The 27730-nt window shown below is 32.6% G+C and overlaps 3 protein-coding genes across 6 annotated transcripts; 1 reads left to right on the plus strand and 2 right to left on the minus strand.

Annotated features, from left to right (window-relative positions):
* Positions 1-5873: 5873 nt before the first annotated feature.
* On the plus strand, positions 5874-10002 carry LOC114163323 (probable arabinosyltransferase ARAD1). 2 transcript variants are annotated; one of them, XM_028047566.1, is made up of 3 exons: positions 5874-6079; positions 6189-7606; positions 9197-10002. In XM_028047566.1, exons 2-3 carry the CDS (start codon positions 6638-6640, stop codon positions 9716-9718), a joined length of 1491 nt encoding a protein of 496 aa, XP_027903367.1. In that variant the 5' UTR covers positions 5874-6079; positions 6189-6637; the 3' UTR covers positions 9719-10002. The 2 variants fall into 2 exon arrangements, with proteins under 2 accessions (XP_027903367.1, XP_027903368.1); XM_028047567.1 differs by having other exon boundaries at positions 5876-6079; positions 6230-7606.
* A 512-nt stretch (positions 10003-10514) lies between these two features.
* Positions 10515-10799, minus strand: LOC114163407 (CLAVATA3/ESR (CLE)-related protein 45). The gene has a single exon (XM_028047725.1). It carries the CDS (start codon positions 10797-10799, stop codon positions 10515-10517), a length of 285 nt encoding a protein of 94 aa, XP_027903526.1.
* Positions 10800-17033: 6234 nt separating this feature from the next.
* On the minus strand, positions 17034-25947 carry LOC114164165. Of its 3 annotated transcripts, none has more exons than XM_028048714.1 (8): positions 25857-25947; positions 25476-25747; positions 24913-24984; positions 23996-24063; positions 23464-23620; positions 17989-18066; positions 17833-17912; positions 17034-17419 (listed from the first exon to the last, which is right to left on the minus strand). In XM_028048714.1, the coding sequence occupies exons 2-8, from the start codon at positions 25740-25742 to the stop codon at positions 17329-17331; spliced, it is 813 nt and encodes a 270-aa protein (XP_027904515.1). In that variant the 5' UTR covers positions 25743-25747; positions 25857-25947; the 3' UTR covers positions 17034-17328. The 3 variants fall into 3 exon arrangements, with proteins under 3 accessions (XP_027904515.1, XP_027904516.1, XP_027904517.1); XM_028048715.1 differs by having other exon boundaries at positions 17823-17912; XM_028048716.1 differs by lacking the exon at positions 17833-17912.
* Positions 25948-27730: the final 1783 nt, after the last annotated feature.

The following is a 27730-nucleotide window of genomic DNA, read 5'->3' on the forward strand; positions in this document are numbered from 1 at the left end:
ATCCTCACTTAAGCGTATTAAAAAACACTTTAGTATGAAAATATCTAATTTATAATTTGTAAAATATATCACCCAAGTACAATTTATAAAATATTTTAACCAAACTTTTAAGCTCTTGTATCTAAAAGAAAAAATAAAATTTATTGTAATATTGTTTGTGAATATGGATGAACTAGGAACGTAAAATTTTATATGATCATCTTGTTACGGTAGTGATATTATGTTCTTGTGATTGAGCAACATTTGCAAAAATTCTATGTTGATATAATTTTGTTCATGGTTTTGAGGTAAAGGAAAATGTTAGTTGGTGTTATGAAATATATATATATATATATATATATATATATATATATATATATATATATATATATATTTTGTAGCTTTGAAGTTTTATTTTGGACAATAGAGAATTGTATTAAGGAATTATTGGTGGCAGAAATTGTTTATGAGAGGTAAGTTAATCGATTTTGGTTCATGTTTATGTGCAAAGATGAGTGTGATATGGATTCTTGGTATATAATAGAAGTAGTATAGTTTGGTGTTTAAGATTGAATTTTGATGTTGTAAATATGATGTGGAGTTGCCGGTAGTAAATTATGTGTCTAATTTATAAGTGCAATTTTTGTTGGTGCATTGTGAGGATGTAATTGAAAATTAAATATGTTTTTTGTGTATCATGAATCGGTAAGTGCAGAATGTTATGGTGCAATGTGAGTATATGTTGTGGAAGATTTTGGTAAGTTTTATTAATAGGCATGAAGTACGCAGTGGCAAAACTTGACCAAAAATTTTAGAGGGACCAAATTATATTTGTTATATATAAATTATTATTTTTAATTAAAAAAAATTAATTTCTTTGCATCATTTTTTTTATTCAAAATAAGCTCTCATGGCAATAGAATCCAAACAATATAACAATAATATATATGAAATAGTAACATAAAGTTTATCATCAACAATAATATATAAAAAAAAGTTACCTTTAGTCAGAGTGCTCATCTACGTTCTTTCAATGACTTAAAATCTTCAATAATTGAATCAAAATTGAAGCTAGTTGCAATATCCCTTTCAATATAGATTATCATAGTGTTTGCTAAAAATTTAACCTCCATCTTATTTCTCAACTTGTTCTTGATTATTTTCATTGCAGAAAAAGATCTTTCAGTTGTAGCTGTAGAAACTGGAAGAGTCATGATAAAACGAAGTAATCTATAAATCAAGTAGTAAACTTCAGACTTTTTTGTTGTTGCCAAACATGTACATAACTCTTGCATTGTTGATAAATTCTTCAAATTTGAATTTTGACGAGCATCAATAATGAAATGTTGAAGTTGAAAATTCAAATTAATCTTCTCTTGCTCATTGAAATCCATGGGATAATATTTGTCCACAAGAGTGCAAATTTTATCAATATTAAAAGCTTTATAAGCTCCTTAAGATCCAAAGTAGAGCTTAGAATTAATAACTCCATTGCTTGGTCATTAAATCTACAATTTAACTCTTGTAATTGCTTATCAATGGTAACAAAGAATATTTCAACTCTGAAATAATGCTCCACTGTAATATGATCTTTTTGTAACGAGGTCGTCCTTGCCTTGCTACATAAAAAGCCCCAAAATTAGGCACCTCAATGTCATGTTTTTCACAAAAAGAAGTCACATTTTTTTGATAACTTATCACAACCATTTTCTCTCAAGTTTTGAATAAGTCCTTTTGTAGAACAAACTAGACGCATAACATTAACTATATCCTGAGATTGTTTTTGTAGTGCTTGACAAAGAACATATGTTATCCCCATAATTTCTCTCATCAAATACAAGATCAGTATAAACTCAAATGAGGTCAAGCTTTTGTAAGCATTATCAACATCACCACATTGTGAATAAGTAGATCCATCAACAGTAATTTTTTATAGAACTAAACAAGTTGCATCATACATATTGATCAAGCTTCAAATAGAAGAGAAATGGGAGCTCCAACGGGTATCCCCAACTCATTTTAAAGTACCAATTTGATTTGCCCCTTTACCCTTTTCAAGCTCATCAATTTCTAACAAATATGCAATTTCATCTAACTTGGCAGCCTAGACTTTTACTAGAAGAGCAAACAATATTGACAATAAAAGTTAATTTTGAAAAGAATTGGTGAATTGGAATAACTTCTCTTGATGCAACAACCAAGGCAAGTTGTAACCGATGAGCAAAACAATGAACATATGCATAAGGACAATCAGTCAAAAATAATGTTTGTAATTCATTCCATTCTCCTCTCATATTGCTAGCACCATCATACCCTTGACCACAAATATTATAAACATTAAGATTATGTCGAGATAGTACGACACACAATTCATTCTTCAAAGTTATTGCTGCAGTGTCTTTAACATGCACAATATCAAAAAAGCGCTCTTGAATAAAACCATTTTTTTCAACGAATCTCAAAACAAGAGCCATTTGCTCTTTTTTTGATTCATCACGAGCTTCATCGACAACTATACAAAACTTGGAATCCCCAATTTCCTCACGAATATGATTTTTCACTTTACTAGAAAGAATATTCAATAACTCCTTTTGAATTTTAGGTGAAGTATATTTGGAATTGAATGGAGCATTTTCCAACACAACTTTTGCAACTTCGTCATTGTATGATGCTATGAGTTTTATCATCTCAAGAAAATTACCTTGGTTCCTCGATTCAGTACTTTCATCATGACCTCTAAAAGCACAAGCTTGAAGTGATAAAAAATGAACCGTGTCAATTGAAGTCTTGAGATGTAACCGATTCTGCATAATTTGATCTGAGCTTTGCACTTCTAAAACATTCCTAATGTGACAATTTTGATTGAACAAGTCTTGACAAGTAGACACTGCAATATTGTGTGGTGAACAAGGATCCTTCCCAATGTGTATAAGGAAAGCACAATTTTTTCCATTATTAACTTTCCTCCAACTTTTAAAACCTATAAAAAAATTCAAAAAGTTAAAACATGTTGACGACAATCAACTTATTGCCAATTAGAAATCAATGAAAATAAACTCAATTACCTTTAACAATGAAAATATACGAGCCAGGTCGTTCGCTTGGTTTTTTACTAAAAAGATAGCACGATAAGCAATATGCAACATCTTTTAATGACGAATACTCTAACCATGAAGGTAATAAGCTAAACCATGTGTACTGAAATCTTCTTGGATGATCATCTTTACCTGACAACGAATAATTTTCTAGATTCATTTGATATGGACCCCATTTTAGATAAGCCCTTCGTACCTCATCAATTTGATTTGGTGGGTATTGCCAAATTTGAAGACGCTTCCCTGGATCACGTTCTAAAGTATTTTTAAATTCATTATATGTAACTTTAGAAACCTTAGAGAGTTGTTTTTCGTTTTCTTCAATATTTGGATTCTCATGAAGTTTCTCAATTTTAGATGACGTAGATGCATTTTTTTCATCTTCATCACAAGCCTTCCTCTTGAAAAAAGAATAAATTCTTTTACTCTTTATCACAATTTTTCTAATATAAATTTGTCACCTCTCACATATTTACAAAAAGATAAAATTATGAATACCCCAAATTAAATATTAAAAGCAAGACTCAATATTTTAAGAAAACTAATACCTTCTAAATAATTAGCTTCCCTTACCTTAGAGTCGATTCCTAATCTTGTTTTTTCCTTGCACAACTTCAAAGCCTAAAATAACTCTATCTATACAAAAAAGAGTTTGATTAACAATTAAAGCATGATTTTATGATCTCTAACAAATAAAGATATGCCTAGAGGGTAGAAAAATCACATACAAGAAAAAAACATATTACTTAAAAAAAATGAAATTATATTCTATATTGTACGTTTTAGATAAATTTAATTTTATTTGAAATCAAATTTTATCGATATCAACTCGGAAATTTTTGAGCTAATATAGATAAAAAAGCAAAAAATAAAAATCTGACAATTAAAGTTTTTAAAATAGCCTTAGTTGTCCAATGTCAATTAAAAACAATTTTAGTTAATGTTATAATGCAAAAAATGTTTTCTGAATATCAATTAAAAAAATTCTTAGCAAACATTAGCCAAAAAGTAACATTAACCAAAATCGGTTAAACAATCATAAATGTTAATATTTTGAAAATATTAAAAATTCTATGATATTTGAATTTTTTTTTTAAGCGGTAACCGAGATGTGTCATAAAAAAGTTCAAATTTCAATAAATTTAAATCGTTTAATCTAAATAATACAATTCAAAATAATTTTAATTTCAATGTCGTATATGAAATTTTGATATATTAAAAAACAGTTTCAAAAATACATTCATATGTTATATATTCTGAAAATCTTATTTCAAAAACCATGTCTTAGAACATGTTTCAAAAATTCTGCAAAGTTTCTTCCCAAACAAATATTTCCACAAGTCACATTTTCATAGGGTAAAACGGTCATTTCAGAAATTATGGGGATGCAGTTAAGAATGATGGGAGTGCAGGAAGAAACATCCTATCAACAACCACTTCTTACCTCAAGCTATCACTTTCTAGGCCCAATATTTTTCCTGGAACAAACCGAAGTGAGCCTTACCAAAAAAGAAAACGATAAAAACAAAAGATAGTGAACCTTTTTGGAAGGAAAAAGAGAGTAAGCATATTATAAGAAACCTTATAAAAGGAGTGAATAAACACAACGTAATTGAGATTTATTTCTTCCTAACTAAGCGAATGTAGACTTTGTTATTATGACCTTCTTCTGCACAATAAGTAAACTAGACACTTTCATTAGGTTGTCATTTCAATTGTTCAGGCCCAGAAAAAATTACATAACAAATTTCCACAAAGAAAAGTTTCTTAACATTTTGTGTCGGCTGACAAGTGACACCTTATCATCATGTGTTTCAATCAAAAAAATTGCCCTAATAATAAAATGTTTTCTTAGGTTATGCATACTTAAATATCATAATTTAATCAATTTTGATGGTCTTTTCATTTATTTGTAAGGGATCATACACTAATTTTATTATTTTTATTGGACATAAAACTTAAACTGACTTAAATTATTTTCAACAATTTAATATTTTTTGACTTGATTGAAATTTGTGTGAAACAAAATGACACTGCATTAGGAGCTCTGGCTATTCCTTAATTTCATTGTATTACCTTCATAATTAATTTTCTATTTTCTGACCTACTAAAATATTGACAAAATATAAAAATAATGTACCCATAAAGCAACACTATACTTTATCATTCGTTCTAACAATATAAACAAGTTGGTGTACAAAGTTTAAAGAATAAGGTTCTTTCCCTTCTTATTCGCTTACTTTACAGGTGTCTTCTTTTACTACATCAACCAAATGCTATAAATCATCTATTCAAAGTCTTTTTCTTGTTAGTTTCTATTTCTATTTTCTTGGTGGAAAACTCCATTCATATTCATATTCCTAATAACACCTAGCAATTTCCTAGTGAAATACAAAGTAAAAAAAGAAAGAAAAAAAAGTCACTTTCACTGTACAAGTTGTTGCATATTCACTAGTAAGATTATTTTCCACTGTCCTCAAGATTTTGACTATTTGTCGAAGAAAAATTACTTGACGCAATGCAACACCGTACTCCTCCACATTTCAAATTGATTAATTTCCCTGATTGGTGGCGTAAAACCTAATCACTATAAATAATATAGAATGTGAAAGATGTTTATATTTATCTCTACTCATAAATGACCGTTTAAACTAAGTTTCTTAAATTATATATTAATTCAAATGTTATTGATCGGTAAGAAACAGACAGAGTTTGCCTTAATTGTTCAACGTGAACACCCAGAAAGAGAATAAAATAATTAAGAACTGGAAAGTGTTATATGTACATACATTGAATTAAATGGGTATTTGAATTCCGCAAGAAAGGTTGAGACTTTGATTGAAAAATAAACGAGTGTGATGAAACTCGTAATTCGCACACGTTATGCGTACACCGCTAACGAAACATAAACCTTTGCTAAGAAAGTCTATTCTTTTTCTCCTCTGTCTGAATGTGAAGACTTAGCACAGTGATGAAGTGAGTGCTGGATCAACCTTTATCGTCAGGTACCCATTCTTTCACAACCCCAAAAGAAAAATAAAAAATAAAACTTGTCTACCCAGATGCCAATTCCTGTTTAATTTTCTTGGGTTTCTAATGATTGCATCTCCTTAGGGTGTTTAATGGAATGCTGAAGCTGAGAACTTTTTGTTTAGGGGTGTTTGTTTGTTGCTAGTTTTGATTGGGCTCAACGAAGGTTGGATTTCACTGGCATTTTTGGTTGATGGATTGTACTGTTTGAATCAGTGTGTTCTGTAAGAAGTGGAGGGTTTGACTTTGCTTTGTATGTGCAAGTCATTGCATGTGAGGAGAACTGTTTGGAGATCTTCTTCAACGCTGCAGAAGGCTGAGAAGCCATTAGTGGGTGGGTATGGTCATTTGTGTTTGAGGGATTTGAGCTTTGGATTCTGATCGAGAAGGGCTTCTTGCTAAAACCATAACCCCCATCAAGGTTTTTGCTCTGTGTTTGTGGAAATAGCTTACCCTTTGAGCTTCTCAGTCTTTTTTCTTGTTCCTGTATTCGCTGCAAGGTTGCTTGATTGGACCTTGTTTGATCCTCAACAATGTCAGAGAAGATCATGTTTCACTCAAGGTTTATATTTTACGTGATGATCATTTCTATGTTCCTTTTGGTTCTGTCATCCCTTTTCCTACTCCAGTTTAGCAGTCATTCTTTGATACCTAGATCAGTGTTAGAACTTATTCTTGTCAATAACGCGTCACTTTACTTCATGCCAAAATTGAAGAGAGATCAGAACGTACTCACCCCATACCCTTCTGGGGATTTAAATTTTCAATCACAAAAGTCCAGAGAATCCAACTGTCAAGCTTCTGATTCAAGCAAGAAAACAAGTTCTGCAGTACAGAAGATGAATGTGGCATCTCACCCAGTTCATCCTTTATTGAGAGTATTCATGTATGACTTGCCCCCAGAATTTCACTTTGGGTTATTGGGTTGGAAGGGAAGTTTGAATCAAACATGGCCTGAGGTGGATAACCCTGAAGGTATTCCACGCTATCCAGGTGGACTGAACTTGCAGCACAGCATAGAGTACTGGCTCACCCTTGATCTTCTGTCATCAAACACTGTTAATGTTGGTCATTCTTGCTCTGCAATCAGAGTGCAGGATTCAAGTCAAGCAGATGTAATTTTTGTGCCATTTTTCTCATCTCTGAGTTACAATAGGCATTCCAAGCTTCATGGAGAGGAAAAAGTTAGTGTTAACAAAATGTTGCAACACAAATTAGTGCAGTTCTTGATGGACCAGAAGGAATGGAAACGTTCAGGAGGGAAGGATCATCTGATTATAGCCCACCATCCTAACAGCTTGTTGGATGCAAGAAAAAAATTGGGTTCTGCTATGCTTGTGCTTGCAGATTTCGGAAGGTATCCTCCTCAATTAGCAAATATCAAGAAAGATGTAATAGCCCCCTACAGGCACCTAGTAGGCACCATACCAAGAGCTAAATCAGTTTCATATGAAGAACGTACCACACTGGTGTATTTCCAGGGAGCAATATACAGGAAAGACGTGAGTTTTTGCTGCACTCATGTTATCTGTTTAATGCATAAGTGCCTTATTGTGAAAAAAAATCTCATATTGACTAGTTTTACAATTCAATTCCCAGTTTTTTTTTTGGTAATTTCATTTATGAAATAAATTGGCTATTGATTATACTCATTTAAGGTTTGCAAGAGGCCTGTGTTGCATTTTATTGTGTATTGGCTAGATGTCAAAGTGCATTAGCTTCTTAACTTGTTAATTTGGTGAATATAAGAATTAAGAACCACTTCTTGGTTTATGGATTAGATAATAGATCTTTCAGGAACCTTTACCGATTTCACCTTGTATATAAGTCACCATCTCAGCTAAAGAACACACTACACCTCTGGTGCTTTTTGAAGGTAAGATTTGATCCTAGGTACTTGACTTTACCCTGCCACCTTTTTAACGGAAGTGATATGAACATAGAGAACTGAGACATGACAAATATTCTACCGTCACCTTTAGCAACAATCTCCATGTCCTTCTCATCCTTCGTACTGCATTATAAATTAAGAAAAAACTTCAACTCCATGTTTTTTGGCACCTCAAGATATCAATATAAATCTATTGTTATTGAATTTCAGAAGGTAAATCAAGATATAAATATCAGGTTCACTGAACTGACTATTGCTGGGTGAGAATTTTTAGGGGGTTTGGAAAATGAGGTATGAGAGATATAAGTGATATAGTGTATAGAGAATTTTTTTTTCTTTCTTTTGTTTTTTATTTTATTCATGTGCTCTATACCATTAGTGGTATCAGAGTCATCCGAGTCGATGGTTTGTCTTAGTGACGGGCTTAAACCGTTGTGATAACAACAACACCATAACCACAACAACACTGGTTTAAGTAAAGGTCATCCTATAAAGGGAGATATGGGTAGAAATGACAAAATTAAACGTTATATAAAAAAAAAAGATTCATTAATCCAATGTTTTAAGATTTTGTCTTTGTGACCGGCTTAAACTATTGTGATAACAACAACACCTTAACCACAACAACACTGGTTTAAGTAAAGGTCACCCTATAAAGGGAGATATGGGTAGAAATGACAAAATTAAACGTTATATAAAAAAAAAGATTCATTAATCCAATGTCTTAAGATTTTGAGTTAAAAGTAGTGTCGTCTCTTATGTGAATTGGACTGAAGTCACGTATATATAATCTCTCCTTAATGAACTATAATGCATTAGTTGAAAATACATCTTCTACAAGTTTAATCAGCACATGTAGGTTCACTGTAGCGTGTATACAAGCGTTTATTTCAGAGGTGGTACAAATATTACATTTTCATGATTCCAAATATAGGAAAGGACTCATGATGGTTGATTTCTAAATTTTATTGAATGTTTTTTCTGTCAACATCTCTGAACAAATATTGGGCACATCAATTCATTGAAAAACTAAAACTTAAACAAATCCTACTATGACTGTATTGTGAGAATAGTTACAAATGATATAATTTCCTCTTTCCATCAATACTACTTCCCTCATCAATTTTACTGTACTAATTCTAGATGTGGAAGATAGTCTTTCTTCATTTTAATTAGTTAATTTATGATATTGAACCTGTAGGGAGGAGCCATTCGCCAAGAACTGTACTACCTCCTGAAAGAAGAGAAAGATGTGCATTTCAGTTTTGGGAGCATAGGAGGAAATGGGATCAATCAGGCAAGCCATGGCATGGCCTTATCAAAATTCTGCCTCAACATTGCCGGTGATACCCCATCCTCGAATCGACTCTTTGACGCAATAGTAAGCCACTGTGTGCCTGTGATCATCAGTGATGAAATTGAGCTACCCTTTGAAGATGTTTTGGACTACTCAGAGTTTTCTGTATTTGTGCGTGCCTCTGATGCCGTGAAGAAAGGCTACCTGCTGAATCTCCTTCGCTCAATCAAACGGGAAGAGTGGAACAAGATGTGGGAAAGATTGAAGGAAATTACACCCCACTTTGAGTATAAGTATCCATCACAACCTGGGGATGCAGTGAATATGATTTGGCAGCAAGTTGCAAGAAAGATATCTTCAATAAGGTTCAATTTGCATAGAAAGAACAGATACCAGAGATCTCAGCTTCGTGTTAAGACAAACTGAAATTCCCAGATTATGTGTCGTTAGGATCTGTTAACCTTGGTCTCTGTCAAGTTCAACATGCCAGTGGAAGAGACAAGCTCCCATTCTCTTCATTGGTTTCTTTTTCACTTATTTTTCCTTCTTTTTGCTGAATTACTCATCTTGTTGATGGAAAAAAAACGATTTTTTATTTTAATGTCCAAGCATTTTTCCTCTTGGTGCATGAATCTTAGAAAGAGTGCTTAAAATGAATTTAATTGGAGTATAAAAGTGTATGTATCTTATATTATTATCTAATCATAAAATGCCATGACTGAGAATTGTTAATTTTTGGAATAACTATTTTATGAGCCATTTATAAGGTGATTTTTTGTTAGTTGAATAAATGTTTTTATAATGATTGCATACTAAAAAAGTTAATTGCATTCACAAATTTTCCATACTTTGGTTTCCCTCTAGAACCTATATTAGTGTAGTAGAAGATAGACAGAGCAAGTGTGTGTGTGTGAGAGAGAGAGAGAGACAGAGAGAGAGGGAGAAATCCACTATATTCTGTATTTGATAGCTAACAATATCATGAAACTATCTAGCTATTCTTCAATGCCTGATTTCTTTACAAAATGTTTTTCATCAGCAATTCTTCACCTGACAGATAGACTCAACAAAACTAAAAACCAATGGGGAAGGAGAAGAGCTTCGAAATCCGACCAACCTCATTAAACTGTTAAACGAAGCAAAGAACCATCTTGGCATTGGGGAACTCACTTGTCATTCTCAGAAAAGTAAAAAAGGGACAAAACCACAGCATGTTGAGTTGTTAACATCGATTGTGAATTGGATCAGACCCTTTTCGAACTGTCCTTTTGTTTGATTGATTAGGATCAAATGTTAGTGAAGGTGCAGGTGCCAAATCCAACTGTGATTGCAAGTCCTCCATTGCAACAGCCTTTAGAGCACGAGCTATTTGAGCAAGTGGTGATTGCCTCTGATCCCATCTCAGAGCAAGATCTTTGCTTCTGAGGCCAGAAACCATGCCTGGTTGAGAAGCTAAAATCCCAACACAGATTAAAACAAAGAACCCTCTTAAAGACAAGAAACTCATCTCTTTTGCTGTGGAAAATTTGGAGGAACAAAGGCCTTCTCAGCTTGAAGCAAAGAAGAGAAGGTGGTGGGTTTGAAACTGAGTGTTTATATCTTCTGTTTCTTGCTGCTATATCATAGCGGCAAAGGAATGATAATCCTGCAGTTTATCTTCTGTGGGATTTGGAAGTTTAAAAGCAAAAGCATAAGAAGCCTAGAACATGTAGGGAAGTTTAAGATTCACCCCAATCATAAGCAAATGCTATATAAGCAATATATAAGGCTGATTTAGATGATTGACACTGACAGGTTTGAATAAAAGTTAAGTGGAACAATATCCTTGGGAAGCCAAGTATCTTTCCATTCAGTTTCCCTAGATCCCCATCATTTGTCTTCCTCTTTTTCACCAAACAAAGACCCAAGAAGCTCTCTCTTCAAACACTTTATTATGCTGCCACGTCATCTTCCCTTGCTGACATGTCATTGTACCATATCCTCAAGACATCTATGCCAATAATAGGAATCATTTTCTGCATCTTGCTTATTGAAGTAGCCGCATTCTCTCATAATCCATGAAAAACCAACCTATAGACTTAATCAATTCTTCTTATCTTTGGTCGATGTAAGATTTTCAACACATTATTAATAAGTGGTATAATAGGTCTGACAAATAACAAATCTAATAAATTTTAAATGTTTTGAATAAGATTTACGTTGATTTAGATATTCATTTATGTTCACTTATATATTCACTTATATATGGTAAATTATTTCTATCTTCTGTGATCTATGTAGGATCTCCAATCTATCTTGAATGAAGATCTAATGGAAACATAAAAGTGATTTTGATCCAAAACAAACCTCCTCGCAAAGAAACCGTTTTTCTTTCACTGGCAAGTGCGTCTCCAATGGTGCAATCACAAAGAGTATTTTTAACTTGTTTTTAGTAAGTCCTATAATACTACTTGAGCTTTTAGAATTTGAACAAGTTTTCTCTTCAACAGTGCAATTATCAATGGATCTTATAACTGTCTCATATCTTAAAAACTGTTACTTCCATAATCAACTCGACTTACATAAATTTAGGTTAAAATATCAATTAACATGAGTATACATCAATTTTCACATATAATCTCATGTCAAAGAATTTACTTTTTGGTTAAAATTATTCAAAGTAACTAACCAAATATTTTATACGATTTTTACTACTAGCATACTCTCAGAATAAAAAAAAAAAATACTCAAGCATAAATATTTTTCCCTTCAAACTTAATTCTAATCAGAATTAACTTTGCAAAATGAACTTCACTAAAAGATTCCTTAATAAGAAAACCAGAACAAAGAGCAATTAGCATTCATAGCATCAACTTTTCTTGAGTAGGATGTGGTCCAAATTAATGGTGACATGGCAAGACTAAAGATAGATGATAGTAACATGTTTAAATATATCTTTGGATACATTGTTTTATAAGAATGGAAAAATACAAGAAAATAAAATAATATATCAGTAGAAACTCATATGCATATATATAACTTCTTTTAGGCATAAGATAATTTATAAAGAGGTTTCTTTGATTTCTTTTGTTAATTCTTTTCATATAAAAATGTTTATTAAGAAATTTGTGTAAGTATGTTTAGAATGTTAATGCAACAGACAGAAGAAAGGCATTAAAAGTAGAGAATTTTGGAAGAAGGTAGGGAATGGCAGTCACTCCATGAAAAATGAAGCAACCAATAACAGGCTTTCATGTTGAAGCACTTTCTTTAAGCCTAGAGTCTTTAGAATTCCAAGCTCTTCATTCCATGCAATAAAAATGCTAGTCTTGGTTTTTAGTGCTCAATGGATTTCCTTTATGCTTTTCTTCCATCTCTATGTATTGCCTACATTCAAAACACTTCTACCAACTCAACTCATCTCTCAAACACACAAATGTTTTTCTTTTTGTATTCTATAAATTTATGTGGTTTCACTTTCATATGTTTAATGAAGTAATAACGGTGAAAGAGGAAAGAAATATAGGGAAGTGAATTGAAGAAGATAACGAAGGAGTAAGATATTCTTTGTGACCACTTTAGAGCTGTATTAAAGTAAAAGAAATATCGGACCGTTTTGTGAAGGAGAAAAGTAAAAGAAATAAGTGAAGTGTTGCTTTCAGAAACAAACCTTCTCTAACCAATACAGCTTTTAAGATTCATCAATGGTAATATAGTTTCTGAACCATAAGTGGTTTGAATCAAATGATTCTACCTTATCACATAGGAATTCCTAGCTTAATACAGCAATGCTATAATCTCTTTACATAGGAACCAGAAGTAATACTGTTAGAAAAGTTTTTATTGTTTTCAATTGTTAGGATGATTGGTCCTGAAAACCCAAAAAACAGAAAAAAAGATCTCCAAAACTTTGACCCAGTTTTTATTAATTTTTCAAAGGAATCTTATGTGCCCCTCAGTTTTTTTGTACTGTTAAATTAAATTTTCTAAAATATTGAGGTGGATAAATTAAATAAAAAGTGAAATTTTTTATTTTTCTGAAAAAGTTTCTTCTAGCATTGGCTTAGCCATGTCCGAAAGTTTTTTGAAGTGGCCAGCCAATGGAGTCCATAAAATTGGCATAAAAGCAGGGGAAGTTGTGAAAGAGAGTCACCTCAGCTCATATCACTTAATTCACTATAGATTCTGTTAGAAATTACTGAATTTAACTCAATTTATTTTATGTTGGCAAGTTTGAAATTCTGTAATTCAATTCGATACACGTAATTGATAAATTAAGTGAGTTGACTCCTGATCTTTTGAAAAATAGTTTAAAATTGAGAGTCGTGAAATTGTATGAGATATATAGTAGATTTTGTTTTCTACAAAAGTGTATATATATATATATATATATATATATATATATATATATATATATATATATATATATATAGCGCGTGCATTATACCTTACTTTATTTTAATTAAAATTTATTCAACCAAGAAGGTGAAGGGTGCATAGAAAAAAGGTAATTTACATGATTTTATAATTTTTTTTTCAAAAATTCTAGCGATTTTATTATGTCCTAGTCATGTATGGAATCTAAATTGTAAATACTATATAAAATTTTAAAATTTTATGAATTAAATTTCAATTTCAAATATAATGATATTTTTGTGGTTTCAATTTATTTTATATATTTATATTTATTATAATACAAAATATATTTTAGGGTTAAATATGTTTTTGGTCTTTCAAGTTTCAGTGAATTTTGGAATTAGTTCCTCTTCAAAACTTTATATCAATTTAGTCTTTCATATTTAGAAATGCATGGATTTAGTCCTTCTTACAAAATTTTGTTAAATTTATTTGACATTTTAAACACATTTTATGATAATATTTGAGTTAACACTAAAGCGAAAATGTGTCAAACGGTGTAAATAATTCAAATACTATCATGAAATGTGCTTGAAATGTCAGATAAACTTAACAAAATTTGGTTAAAATGATTAAATTCACGTATTTTTTAAAGATGAAGAACTAAATTAGTCAAAGGTTTTCAAGAAGAACTAATTCCAAATTTTACTAACTTGAGGGATCAAAAACATATTTAATCCTATATTTTACAACACGACAATCAAAATATTCACCAAACATTATTATAAAAATGATAATTAAAAAGGAAACTTTTAAATTTATATAATTGAAAAAAAAATAAACATTCAAATTATTAAAATATTATTGAACAATATTCTAAGTAATAAATAATTATAATAAAAAAACTATGAAAAGATTGAAAATAACTATTGTTGGTAAATTCGAAGTTCCTTTACCTTTGTTTGGATGAAGCATTTCAATAATGCTGAGAAATTGAAATGTATTGTATTTGAATTGCTTGCAATTAAATTTCCTTCATTTTCTAAATAACTTATTTGGATAAAGAAATTAAAATACCTTACATTTCAATTTCTTGTTTGGATAAAATAATTGAATTTCTTGTGAGATAAAATTTCCTTTTAAAAATATTTATTTTAGGCTTAATTATGTTTTGAGTTCATGATAAATTTGGAAACGGGCTCGACGAGCTAGATGGGTCAGGTCGCCCCAACGACTCAGTCGGACCAGGAAACCCAAATGGGCTAGGTTAGGTCGGCTCGACGATCGAGACAAGCCTGATCAGCCTCCTGGCCCATATGGGCCGGTCATGCCCGTCAAGTTCGTCGACCCAGCCAGACCCAACCCATCTAGGTTGTTGGCCTGACTTGGACCCACTAGATCGTTGGGTCGCCGACCGATCTGGGTTGTCGGGCATGTTTGTGTCATTGAGCACACCCAGCAAGTCTGTGTCGTTGGGGCGACCCGACCTAGCAAGGTCGTCGGGCTGGTCGGTATCGCCCGAGTTGTCGGACCCATCTAGGTTGTCGGGTTGGTCAAGCCCGACTAGGTCATCGAGTCAGTCAGGCTTGTCTAGTCAACAGGTAGGTTGGGTCGTTGGGCTGCCCGACACATCTCGCTCGACACTTCTAAGTCATTTGGCTCGCTAAACCAGTGTAGGTTATCGGGCTCACCCGCCCTGCTTGGGCCATTGGACCCGCTAACCTGTTTGAGCTGTCAAGCTCGCCTGACCCGTATGTGTCATAAGGTCACCCCGATCTATCTGGGTCATCGGGTCCATTCTAAGTCGTCGAGTTTGCTCGACCCGTTTGTGTTGTCAGGTCAATTTGATCCGTCTGGAGTGTCTAGCCAACCCAGCCTGTCATGGTTGTCGGATTTGCCAGGTCCGTTTGGGGTTGAGTCCAGTGTGAGGTTGAGTGAGAAGAATTTCAAATTCTACCTTTTTTGAGGATATTTGAATTCCTTCTAATTTAACTAATTGAAATACTTCAAAAAAAATACATGCATTTTAGATGGGCACCACCATGAACTCCCACTAACAGGGGCCATGGAATTACGTCCCGACCAACTGAGGCACCACCATGAAGTCTCACCTAGAGGCTCATGGAATTACGTCGTAACCACATACGATTCATATTCCACCAACCAAGTAATACTTATCATGCATATAAATCTCATGCCAACCTTTGTACCCACCCTGCTTGGCCATCGGACCCGCTGACCTGTTTGAGTTGTCAAGCTCGCCTGACCCGTATGTGTCATCAGGTCACCCCGATCTATCTGGGTCATCGGGCCCATTCTAAGTCGTCGAGTTTGCTCGACCCGTTTGTATTGTCAGGTCAGTTTGATCCGTCTGGAGTGTCTAACCAACCTAGCCTGTCATGGTTGTCGGATTTGCCAGGTCCGTTTGGGGTTGAGTCTAGTGTGAGGTTGAGTGAGAAGAATTTCAAATTCTATCTTTTTTGAGGATATTTGAATTCCTTCTAATTTAACTAATTGAAATACTTCAAAAGTAATACTTCTGCTCTCTTGAAAGCTTTGCATAGAAAGTTCATATAATTGTGTACATCATAAGATGCTAGCACTCTCTAGTGAGCAAATCCATGTGATCTATTTGATCGCATCTTTATACAAACCTAGTTTGTTTACCCATGAGTAGTTGTGTTCCAAAACATACTCAGCATCTTAGTCAGAGGTGTTTGATATCCAAACAATACATTTTATTAAGAGTGGCTACGTTCCAAACAATACTAAGTGGGTTAGTCAAGAGTGGTTGTGTTTTAAAAAATATTGGGGTTGTTTGGCCAGGAGTGGATGTGTTCTAAAATATACTAAGATTTTAAGCCAAAATTTTTTGATTCATGCATTTATACTCATTTTAACACCTCTACCTACAACAAAATGCTATATCAATCTTGCATTGAACAAAACTGACAATTGCCTTGACGATAAACTTGGAACTCTGAAAGTACCTCACCTACCATGCTACATGGTTTATGGTTTTAAGTGCAGGTCCGACACCACAATTACGGACACAACCCGGTTTTTTAATCGCCACAACTGCATCGCAACTACAATTACAGCCCCATCTACAGAAATTTCACAAAATTTCAAGAACTGCATGAAACTGCAACCGTAATTTAAAACTATTAACCAGGTCACTCTTGGCTATTGGGAGAATGCTTCAGCAGCACATTCAAATAATTTGTCCGAAGATAGAAATCAATGACCAATTTCCCTTTTCAGTTCTGCTACCCCCAGAGAGCTTATTTTAAATTAGGCAGGTTAACATAAACTACACTTCTTCACTATTACTAAAAATTAATAGTAAGAGGCCAAAATAAGGTTTCAAACATGTTTGGTGAATTTATTCTATTTTCAAAATATATCAAGACATCAATAAACTACAAATTTGTATACAGATATTTTCATAGTTGAAGAACATTTCCTGTTAACATTAATTTCCCGATTAGCAGCTGTATAAGCTGTATTTGGGCTGATGAGACGATGTATAATATACCTATTTACAGAAGAAAGAGTGAGAGAGGGAGGGAGGTGGGGTATTATAACCCGAGAAAGATACAAATGGAGAACCAGATACAGAGCCGTCAGATCTTATTCTGTTGCGCTACTGATCCAACCACAATTTTTAAGGTCCTTGTATTAGGGATGGCATTCGGGAATTAATCAGTGAAAAATAGATCCTGGTGATATTGCAAACTGCTAACCTTGTTCGTCTGCTTGTAGCATAAATGCAAGTTCTTCAGGTGCTTGCTGATCCAAAATAAATACATGATTCTGTTAGTTCGTCAAAGAAAAATAAAAAGCACAAAGTAAAGATGTACTAGAATAATAAGTACATGTTGAGAAGAGAACCCAGACAAAAACATTTCCCATCATCAAAACTTAGCCTGCAATCACTATCAACTTTCCAGGTCTCTGGTAGAGACTATAGACAGGCAAGAAGCTTAGTTTCACATTGTTTTTCACCAGTGATAAGAGAATCATGCCATGTGCACCATAGATTGTTGCAATTCAAATTGATACCCTCACTTAAATATTATAATCTTAAATGGTCTACCAATTGGCATCATATGATTAATCAAAATATGAAAAACGGAAAAAGGAAGGGAAAATAACACATATTTCAATATTAGAATAAGCACAGGGTAGTAACTTGTCTTTGCCTTTGATGCTGTATTACGCGAATTATCCAGGCCATAAGATACCAAGGAAGGACAACAGCAGCCGCACGAAGAAAGAAAAACTGGAAAACATTAAGTATATGAAATCAACCAATCAGCTATATAGCACCACGGTTAATCATTTAGATTATAACTTACATAAAAATACGCTAAAACTTTCTCCACATCAGCATTGAAGAGGGGAGCAACATGCCTCAGAAGTAAAAGAGCCATTAACTGCAAATTTTGCAAACGAACCAGGCACAGAAATTAAGGAATTGCACCAGGAAAACCATTTAATATATAAGGTTTTAAAAATACAGGGATCTCTTTCCATATAAGAATTAACAACATAACAAAAAGCACCCATCAGACACTACACCCAAAAAAGTAAACACGAGAAATACAATATTGTAACCCTACACCCAACAGAAATACATGGGTAGGTACCACATACGCATACATAAATATATTTGAAGGACAATGATCAGAAAAGGTGCAGTGGTCCAATGGATGATGTTAGTGTTGAAAATCCCTCATCAATTAGAGATATGGTCAAATTATATATAAGTGGGTACAAACTTACCTTATCAAGCCAGTTTTGTGAGCTTAATTTAGACTTAAATTTTACTTTCTGAAAATGACATCTAGAATCTTTTTCAAATCGTCTTGTAAACCCACTTTCTCTTGAAGAATTTGTTTCAGCAAACTTTTCTCCCAGATTCGCTTTCACTATTTTGATACCCTCTACTAAGTTTTTATTTCCCTCTAGCTTTTCAGAAAAAGAAAATGTCTTCCAACCCCATATCAACCTCCAGAATAGATTCTCCTATCTTTTCTAACCATATTGTTAGCTTTGAGAAGAGTATTCCACTTCTACTACTGAATCATCAGTTGCTCCTATATTCTCGATTGATCCATCTCTAGTAACATTTAAAAACATTATCATAGATGTGTTAGAGCAAAGTCCATCAGCCTCATAGTTTTGATTAATGTTTGTCACAACAAAGTATAAAACATGAAGATGCTTCGTTTGAAGATGATGAATTATAAAACAAAAATGCAGATCTTGCAAGATACAAGTACTTCGTCTACTAGATGATACAGCACCTTGCAGTCTTTGCTTCATTCGATAAGTGAAAACTTTAATAGATGTCTTTAAGCTTACATTGTACCTAACAAAAATATTCTTGAACATGTTCCCCAGATAATTCACAAAGCATAAATTTAGGTTAAGATTACTTGGGATACGAGTTAAAGCTATTTTTGTCTCAACAACCATCTTGACACAGCTTTTGTCAACTATAGTCAAGCTATTTGCCTTGTATATTCTTTTCTTTTACTTCGTTTTGAGTAAAAAGCTCTCTAACCTAGTGTTGATAAATATTGTCATCTATCAGGATGTTGCTTGAAAAGGAGATTGACATTTAATGCATCTCTCTGTCCATGCTCGTCAGATGCTAGAAGATGAAACCATGTAAGTTTAAAATCTCCCAACAACCATAAAGGGATTTGCAACCGCTCATTCTTCCAAACTAAATAAATATTTCCTTTGAAGAAGACAGAGCAATGAATGATTGCTAAATGCCAAAACACTGTAAAAATATTTCTGCTCTCTTGAAAGCTTTGCATAGAAAGTTCATATAATTGTGTACATCATAAGATGCTAGCACTCTCTAGTGAGCAAATCCATGTGATCTATTTGATCGCATCTTTATACAAACCTAGTTTGTTTACCCATGAGTAGTTGTGTTCCAAAACATACTCAGTGTCTTAGTCAGAGGTGTTTGATATCCAAACAATACGTTTTATTAGTCAAGAGTGGTTACGTTCCAAACAATACTAAGTGGGTTAGTCAAGAGTGGTTGTGTTCTAAAAAATATTGGGGTTGTTTGGCCAGGAGTGGATGTGTTCTAAAATATACTAAGATTTTAAGCCAGAAGTGATTGAGCGTTCAAATAATACTTGGTTATTAGCCAAAAATGGTCGTGTTCCAAGTAATACTCGGTTTGTAACTTGCAGTATTAGTTGGTGATGCTGCCCAAATCTATGAGATTAAGATGAGAGTCTCTAACACTAATACAAAACAAGGGAACTACTCAGCCAGTGAGGGAGCCCATATACTACAAAATTTGTGGCAGGAGTTAAGACTATTATGAATGTAATGAAGATGTTGATCTACTCAAACGCTAAAAGGAGAATGATAGCATCTACCAATTTTTGACTGTGTTAGAATTCAAGTGCTAGGAAGGACTCTCCCCACTCAATGAGACAATGATTGTGTCATAGGCTGAAGAAACCCGTAGAGGAGTAATGTTGGAAACCCCATCAACTGAAAGTTCAGCCTTGCTTGTACAAAACAAGGGGAAGAAAGTTGGACAAGGCCCGCTCACTTCATCTGGAAATAGGAAGAATTAATATACCTAAAGGAGATAATAAAGACTCCCTCTTGTGTACCTATTGTAAGAAGTTGCGACACACTTGAGACAAGTGTTGGAGATTTCATAGTAAGCTTCCAAATCCAAACCGGAATTGGACACCTAAAGGAATTCCAGGTGGAGGACATACTTAAGTCCATATGGCACAACTACACCCAACAGAAAGCAATTCTTTACGACCCACTACAGAGTTCAACACACATTATGAAATTAAAGGGGTTGCTAGTCACATTAACAAAACCTGCAAATTCAGGTAATTGCTCCTTGGCATTTGTAGGTAATATTCCTTACTCTTATGCACTCAATGTCAAATTCCTCTAAAGAAGGTGTCTAGGTAGTTAATTCTAGAGCCACAAACCACATGACTCAATCATCTATTGAGTTAATATCTTATAGACCTTGTCCAAGAAACAAAAAATTTACACTTGCAGATGAAACTTTCATTACTGTTGTTGAAAAAGGAGATAGTATGATAAATTAGAATCCCATTCAAAAGGATGTTTAACAATGTGCCCAAATTATCGGCTTATTAGATTTCTCTCACAAGCTTAAAATAGATTTACATTTAATCCTACAAGTGAATACGGAAGATGATTGGACTTGCTAAGGAAGATAATTGGTTGTACCTTTTAGAGGATACTAACAAGATATGTAGCTCTAAGAGTCAAAATCATTTGTCTTTGTTGTCAGAAACCACTTTTTCCAATAAAGAAAAAACCTGGTTATACCACCTTTGTTTAAGCGATCCATCAAAAAGCACCTTAGATATTATGTTTCCAAATTTATTTTAAGAAGTTGATGTAAAAATGTTTCATTGTGATACTAGTGAATTTGCAAAGCACAAACATGTTAACTTTCCCTCTAGTAATAAAAGAATGGTTGTTCCCTTTTGCATTAATACATAGTAATGTGTGGGGAACCTATAGTATTTCCTAACATATTTGAAGCTCGCTTGGTTTGTCTGATAGAATTAAGCATGTTGAAGTAGACAGACACTTCATAGGAGAAATTGGATAATGGGACATTATGTACACCATCTATATCCTTTGGAAATCAACTTGCAGATATATTGACAAAAGGGCTAAGTGGTGCTACATTTCAATCTATTGTTGACAAGTTGGAATGGATGACGTCCACTCACCAACTTGAGGGGAGTGTCAAAATCACATGATTTATGTTGCAGTTAATATTTCGCTGTAAATGTTTAATTACATAATTAGAAATTAAATGCATTCCATGATTTAGAGGATAATTAGGAGGATTAATAGGTTGATAGTACATTTTATATTTATTGTACAAGATCATTGCTCTTGAACTATAGGAATAGATTATATCCATTATAAATTAGGACTTTTAGTTATTATGTCTTTATATTCTATTTAAAAGCAATTGCTCCTCTATGAATAATATCAAAAACTGAGGAGTCATCTAATACAGTATGTTGCCTACACAACTCGTTGTATGGTCTCAAGCAATCACCCCAATAGTTTGAACATTTTTGGATAGTCATCCAACAATTTGGAATGAAACAAATTGATGTTGATCATTCTTTGTTCTATCATCATTCTCCCCAAGGATATATTTATCTCATTGTGTACGTGGATAACATTGTTCTCGCAAGAAATGATAACAAAATATCTCCTTGGTATAGGAGTGGCGCAATCCATGGATGATTTGGTCATATCTTAAAGAAAATATGCTCTTAATATTCTAGAAGACACAATAATTATAGATGCTAAGCGTGTAGACAAACCAATGGATCCAAATGTCAAACTTGTACCTGACTAAAGAGGATTGTAATTTTTATCCTAGGAGATACAAAAGGTTAGTTGGTGAGCTAAATTACCTCACTATGACCCGTCTCGGTATCGTCTTTGCAATGAGCGTAATAGGTCAATTTTAAACTCTCAGTTGTCAAGATTATTGAAATGTAGTTGTACGGATCCTAAAATATATTAAAAAGACCTCATTTAAAATAAAAGCAAGACTGGAATTGTTGGGCCTTTTGATGTAGACTAGGCAGGGTCACCAAGCTAGAGACGCTCCACTCCAAGGAATTGTGTTCTTGTTGGGGGTAATTTAATATCAGAGAAAAGGACGAAACAAGATGTGGTGACAAGGTCAACTACAAAAGCACAATATAGGACCATGATAAAACAACTCACCAAAGAGCTTAAATTTGAAGAAAGTTCTCCAATGCATCTTGTATCTGACAATTGAGAAAAAATATAAAAGAATAGATAATAAATTTGAGAGCTTGATTCCGCTCTCTTAAGTTCTCATATTTATAATGACATTGGAAGTTCACATACAATGAATGGGAAAAAAGAGAAAACAATAAGAAAGATCACATCTAGAAACTTAGGTACATCAGAAAGCATATTGCAGCTTTTCAATAAAGTCTATTTAAGATGACCTATTCTAATAGTGACAACCAGACAATATTACACATTGCCACTAATCCTATCTTCCATGAGGACTAAACATATTGAAGTGGATTATCATTTTATTAAGATAAGAACTAGAGTATGAAGATACTACTATATTTGTCAACTCTAATGACCAATTAGCTGACATATTCACCAAATCTCTAAGAAGACCGAGGATTGATTATGTGTAACAACTAGGCACATATTGAGGTAGAGTGTTATAATTATAGAAATAAAGAGTTGAACCTATATAATCAGGAATATCCAGATTATATATCTATTATAGAAACATTTTTATTTACTCCTGTATCATATCTTTGTTATTAGGGAATATCAAATGTTATCGATTTATTGTATTTATATCTTTTTCTCAATATAAATAAAGCATTCTTGTAGTCTCAAAAACATATGGTTTCAGCTCAATGTTTCCCCCTTCCTTATAGTTTAACATAGTATTAGAGTCATTCAGAATTTATCTTAGTCAAATTTGTTGAGTCTATCACGTTATTTGTTACCTAGTTCCTCTTAGTCCCATACTCGAGATGTTCAATCCTTGGTGTATAAATTGAGATATGATCAAATTATAATATATAAATGGGAACAAGCCTCACTTCATCAGACTAGTTTAATGAAGTTGGGTTAAGCTTAAATTACAATTTCTTAAAGTGTTAGGAAAGAAAAAATTTAAGAATGTCAATTTTCATGGCTAATATAAAAGATTTGAAAAACATACTATTGAACTTCATGAACAAATTAAAAACGCTTACAATTAGACCAACAGAGTGCCATAATGTAATTCCACTAGTGCCAGCAGCATAGGCATAACCTTCACGAATCTCTGGAACTTGGTGCTCTACAGCTGCGATTGCCAAAAGTCGAGAATTGTGCAAATCTAAAGGAATACTAGAGCTTTCCCAGTCATCACTGTCCAATATGCAGAAGCTTATGTTAAGACATAAAACCAGATGCAGGACATAGAGCAGATAATGATAGTTTAGCCTGAACAAGAGGTATTCAAAATATAGCAAGAATATAAACTACATAAAAAAATGGATATAGACTAGCATAAAAGGGAAGAAGGCTAATAAATAATCTTAAACCCACCTAGCCCCCAACAAATTCCTCCACTCTTTTCCATCAGAGATCTCTTACACTTAGTCTCACTCAATATAATGAAGTCTAGAAGGTAAACAAATAAGCAAGGCGAGATTGCCACCATATCTACATATATAAATATAAATATTCTTGTGTATATTGAAAAGAATAACATCAAATCAACAGTCAAAAAGGTGGAATTACCTGATATCAATTGAAGTATCTCCAGGATGGTAGACAGTTTTTGTCGCAGAATAGCCAGGTTTGAATGGCTGAATGTCAAGAAAACTTTTCTGTGAAAAAACTAGAACTTAATCTGAGAAAGTAAATAAATGCAATATTCTGGCCCTATGATTTCGTAGTTGTTCCATCTAATCAATTTGGTACTTAAAATTCATTCATCTCTCTTTTATCCTATTGCTAACAGCCATCTATTGTTTCTGACTTTGCTTTTTTCTCTCTAACCTTTCAGGGCATGTTTGTTTTCCTATATTGAGATTCTCCATAAAATTAATTTTGTTAGAAACTAGTCTTAATTGTGACCACCCCAGCCCACCTTAACGCTTTGGTCTGCCTTCATTGCAGCCTGCAGCACCCTCATTGTGTTGGGTGTGGGAGGCACATCCCTTAGTCATATAACCTAAGTAGACCTTACCTTTTCAGTCGAGTCATGGGTTGAGTTAGGTCCTAAGACTTATTTGTTGTATACACATCATGTTGGAACCTGCATACTAAACATCTAAGAAGAACAGAAAATACACTGATAACTTTATAAATGCCTCAATGTTAGACATGATTCCCAAAACAATTATGAACAGGGCAGAATTAAAAATTGTCAATACATACTCCAATCATTATTGTCATGTTCATGAGGGTTTCCCACAGTCTCTCAAATCAGAGATCACTAGCAAAGCTAACAGCTATATAATCCACAAGAAAATTATCAATATGCTGGGTTTATCCAGCAAGCCCCTACTTCATACACAGCCACAAGAAAATCAGCATAAAAATCCTTAAAATAATGACCAAAAGACAACTAAAGCTAAGATACATGTCAATTACAATAAAAATGCTTCTTAGCGCTAATATACCAAGATAATGCTAAGTGTTCAACAAGTCACCTGATGGCAGATTTCACAAATTGTATCACCCTTCTCGTAGCACCATAGCTGAACACATCTCCTATGAGCAAACTTGTACAAAAAAACAAAAAAAAAAAGGATATGTTGATGCAATTGTCAATTTTCAGAGTGTGCAAAGAGATGGAACGGGAGGCAAAGCAATGGCCAATTGATCGACTACTATACTACATCAATAAGTGTTATTAGTTATGAGAAAAGAATATAACTATTGCAATTCACACTATCCACTATCTCATTCGACTTCACATCAACATGCAGTCCAAATTACTTGCACACACAATAACTGCTGAAAACAGCCAATCCTTTGAAATCCGATGCATTGATTCAAAAAAGAGGAAGCCATTTATTACAAGCACCATGTTTGTATTTTTTTTTTCCCAAAGAGTTCACTGCTAACTAGCATAGTTCATCCTCCCATAGAAAGCAACAATCTACTGTACCCATTGCTTACTAAAAATATACAAGAAGCAACAATCCAAAAATGCCTCAATTTTGTTGTTTACTATCCTCGTTCGCACATGGGAAAGTTAGTATAAAAATACCTTCAAGGTTCCATTGCATCCACAGGGTATATCCAAATTTTGAAGAGTGTCATCTTCCTGACAAATGCGACACTCCACCATTAGGGTAAGGTCTTTTTCGTGTTCTTGTTCCTGCTCTTCCAGAGTATCACATTCCCCAACATCATTAACATGAGTAGCACCCTCAACGAGTGAATCTCGGTCATCACCACCGAGCTCAGGTTGCAAAGTTGAAGGTGCTGCAAGAAGAGGATCAACAACAGATAAAACCACGTGCTCCTCCCGCATTGATCCTGAAACAAAAGAATCATCAGATACACTTTTTATTATACAATTGGAAATTCAGATCCAGTTATATGAAAAAATTGGGAATTTTCTTGGTTTAAAAAAATGATAAATTACCTGAAAATGGATACAAGTGAGAAAAGTGTAGTGGAGATAGTCTTAGAATGAGTGTAGAGGGAGAGGGAGTGAATCAAGGTGACTGTGAAGAAATGTATTTATTTATTAATTATTTATGTTGACTGAATTATACTACCTTTTTAGCTTGTGACATTTTAAATGTGCTATTTTAGTAGTATTTATTTTCAGCTGAGTTTTTCAAGTCATGCCTAACTTAACTTAGTGTTAATTTCGGTTTTCAAAATATTAATGTATTGATATTTTAGTTGAAAATTAGAATTGAAAAAAACACTAAAAAATTGCACTTTTAATGTTTGATGAATGCAATTAACACATTAGAACATGATAGAACAAAATCATAAGACAAAAATATAATGAATTTAATTTGAGAATTATGACAATATTTTGATAATTTTTTTATAATCATTTCTGAAATAAAAATATAAAAAATATGAATATAAATTATTTTGATATATTAAACTTAAATTTTGTAAAGAATCTTACATACTTTTTAAACAACTTTATTTATTTGTCATAGTTTTAATTTTAGTCCTTTTTTTCCGTGACTCTAATCAATTAATTTTAATATCCTTAATTTTATTGTTAACTATATATATAATTTTAATTTTAATATCTTAGTTATAATAATCTTAATTTTATTCAACTTTAATTTTAATTATTTATAATTATAGTAATATTTTTTACGTAACATATAAATTTGGAGAAAAATAACAAGAGATTATCTGTTTTCACGTCATAAAACTTTTTTTAAATTCAAATAATTATTTTTAATTAAAGAAAAAACTCATTTATATAATTAAAAAATTACTTATAAAATTAAAAATATTTACTTTATAATTATATGTTTGTAAAAAATATTTTATTATTTATTAAGAATTTTTAATTTAATAATTAAAAAAATTTACAATTAAATAAAAAATTTATTATAATAAAAACAATTAAAAACATATATCAATAACGCTTGAACTTTAATTATAATATATTAGTAAAGACATACGTAAAACGTGTATTTTGATAAAAAAAATAGTAAAATTACAATTATAAAAATAAATATAAATAACTTTTACAATTTAATTACAAATAAATTTTATTTACTTTTATATAATTTTTAAAACTAAAAATTGAATTTAAATTACAAATATCAGTTAAAGAAATAAAGTTTAAAAAATTAAAAATAAGATATTTCGAATTTGATAAGATATGTTTATCAAATTTCGAAGAATGTAATAACCAGTGAGATGTGCATTGAAAGGGACCAAATTGGTGATTTGTTGTGTGGAGAAGCAAGGCGCATAATAGCATAACCCGCATGGACGGTGACTTCTGAGTATTTTGACACTTCATTTTCTCTCACACCTACTAATTCTTTTTTTTTTTACGAAAGTTGTTTTTAGCAGTATTATTAGATTTTTTTTAATTTAAGTTTAGTATACTATTTTCAATGTTGATTGCAATTTTTTTAAAATGAATAAATAATATTATTTATGGCACATGTTAATTTTATCAAATAGTTAATTTTAGATTATTTATCAAATAGTTAATTTTAGATGATGTGCCAAATTTATTCTTCTCTGGTAAATATGAGTGTAGTTTGTAGATAGAGATTTATGTTTTTTAATTTTTAAGAATTCTTATTTGAACTCCTATAAACTAAATGAAATGTATCCTTAGATTCGGCAAAATGTAATGACATGTATTTCAATTAAAAGAGTCTGACAACACTTTATCTAATTTATGTTATATTATGAACATTTACACGTGAATATTTGGATTTTTCTATACAAATGTCTTATTAGATTGTAGTGTTCAAATTTCTTTTACCCCTAGATTAATATAATTTGACCGTAGTCTCT

The sequence above is a fragment of the Vigna unguiculata genome, chromosome 9 (genome assembly GCF_004118075.2).
Source record: "Vigna unguiculata cultivar IT97K-499-35 chromosome 9, ASM411807v1, whole genome shotgun sequence".
Lineage (NCBI taxonomy): Eukaryota > Viridiplantae > Streptophyta > Magnoliopsida > Fabales > Fabaceae > Vigna > Vigna unguiculata.

Bases quoted from the DNA above. Each gene is read 5' to 3' on its own strand.
- LOC114164165 (XM_028048714.1), bottom strand. From the start codon at position 25,742: ATGCGGGAGGAGCACGTGGTTTTATCTGTTGTTGATCCTCTTCTTGCA. The intron at 24,064-24,912 runs GTGACTTGTTGA...CTTGACATTCAG, and splicing joins TTTGTGAAATCTGCCATCAG to CCATTCAAACCTGGCTATTC. The intron at 23,621-23,995 runs GTAATTCCACCT...CATATTGGACAG, and splicing joins GATACTTCAATTGATATCAG to TGATGACTGGGAAAGCTCTA.
- LOC114163407 (XM_028047725.1), bottom strand. From the start codon at position 10,799: ATGAGTTTCTTGTCTTTAAGAGGGTTCTTTGTTTTAATCTGTGTTGGG.
- LOC114163323 (XM_028047566.1), top strand. From the start codon at position 6,638: ATGTCAGAGAAGATCATGTTTCACTCAAGGTTTATATTTTACGTGATG. The intron at 7,607-9,196 runs GTGAGTTTTTGC...TTGAACCTGTAG, and splicing joins GAGCAATATACAGGAAAGAC to GGAGGAGCCATTCGCCAAGA.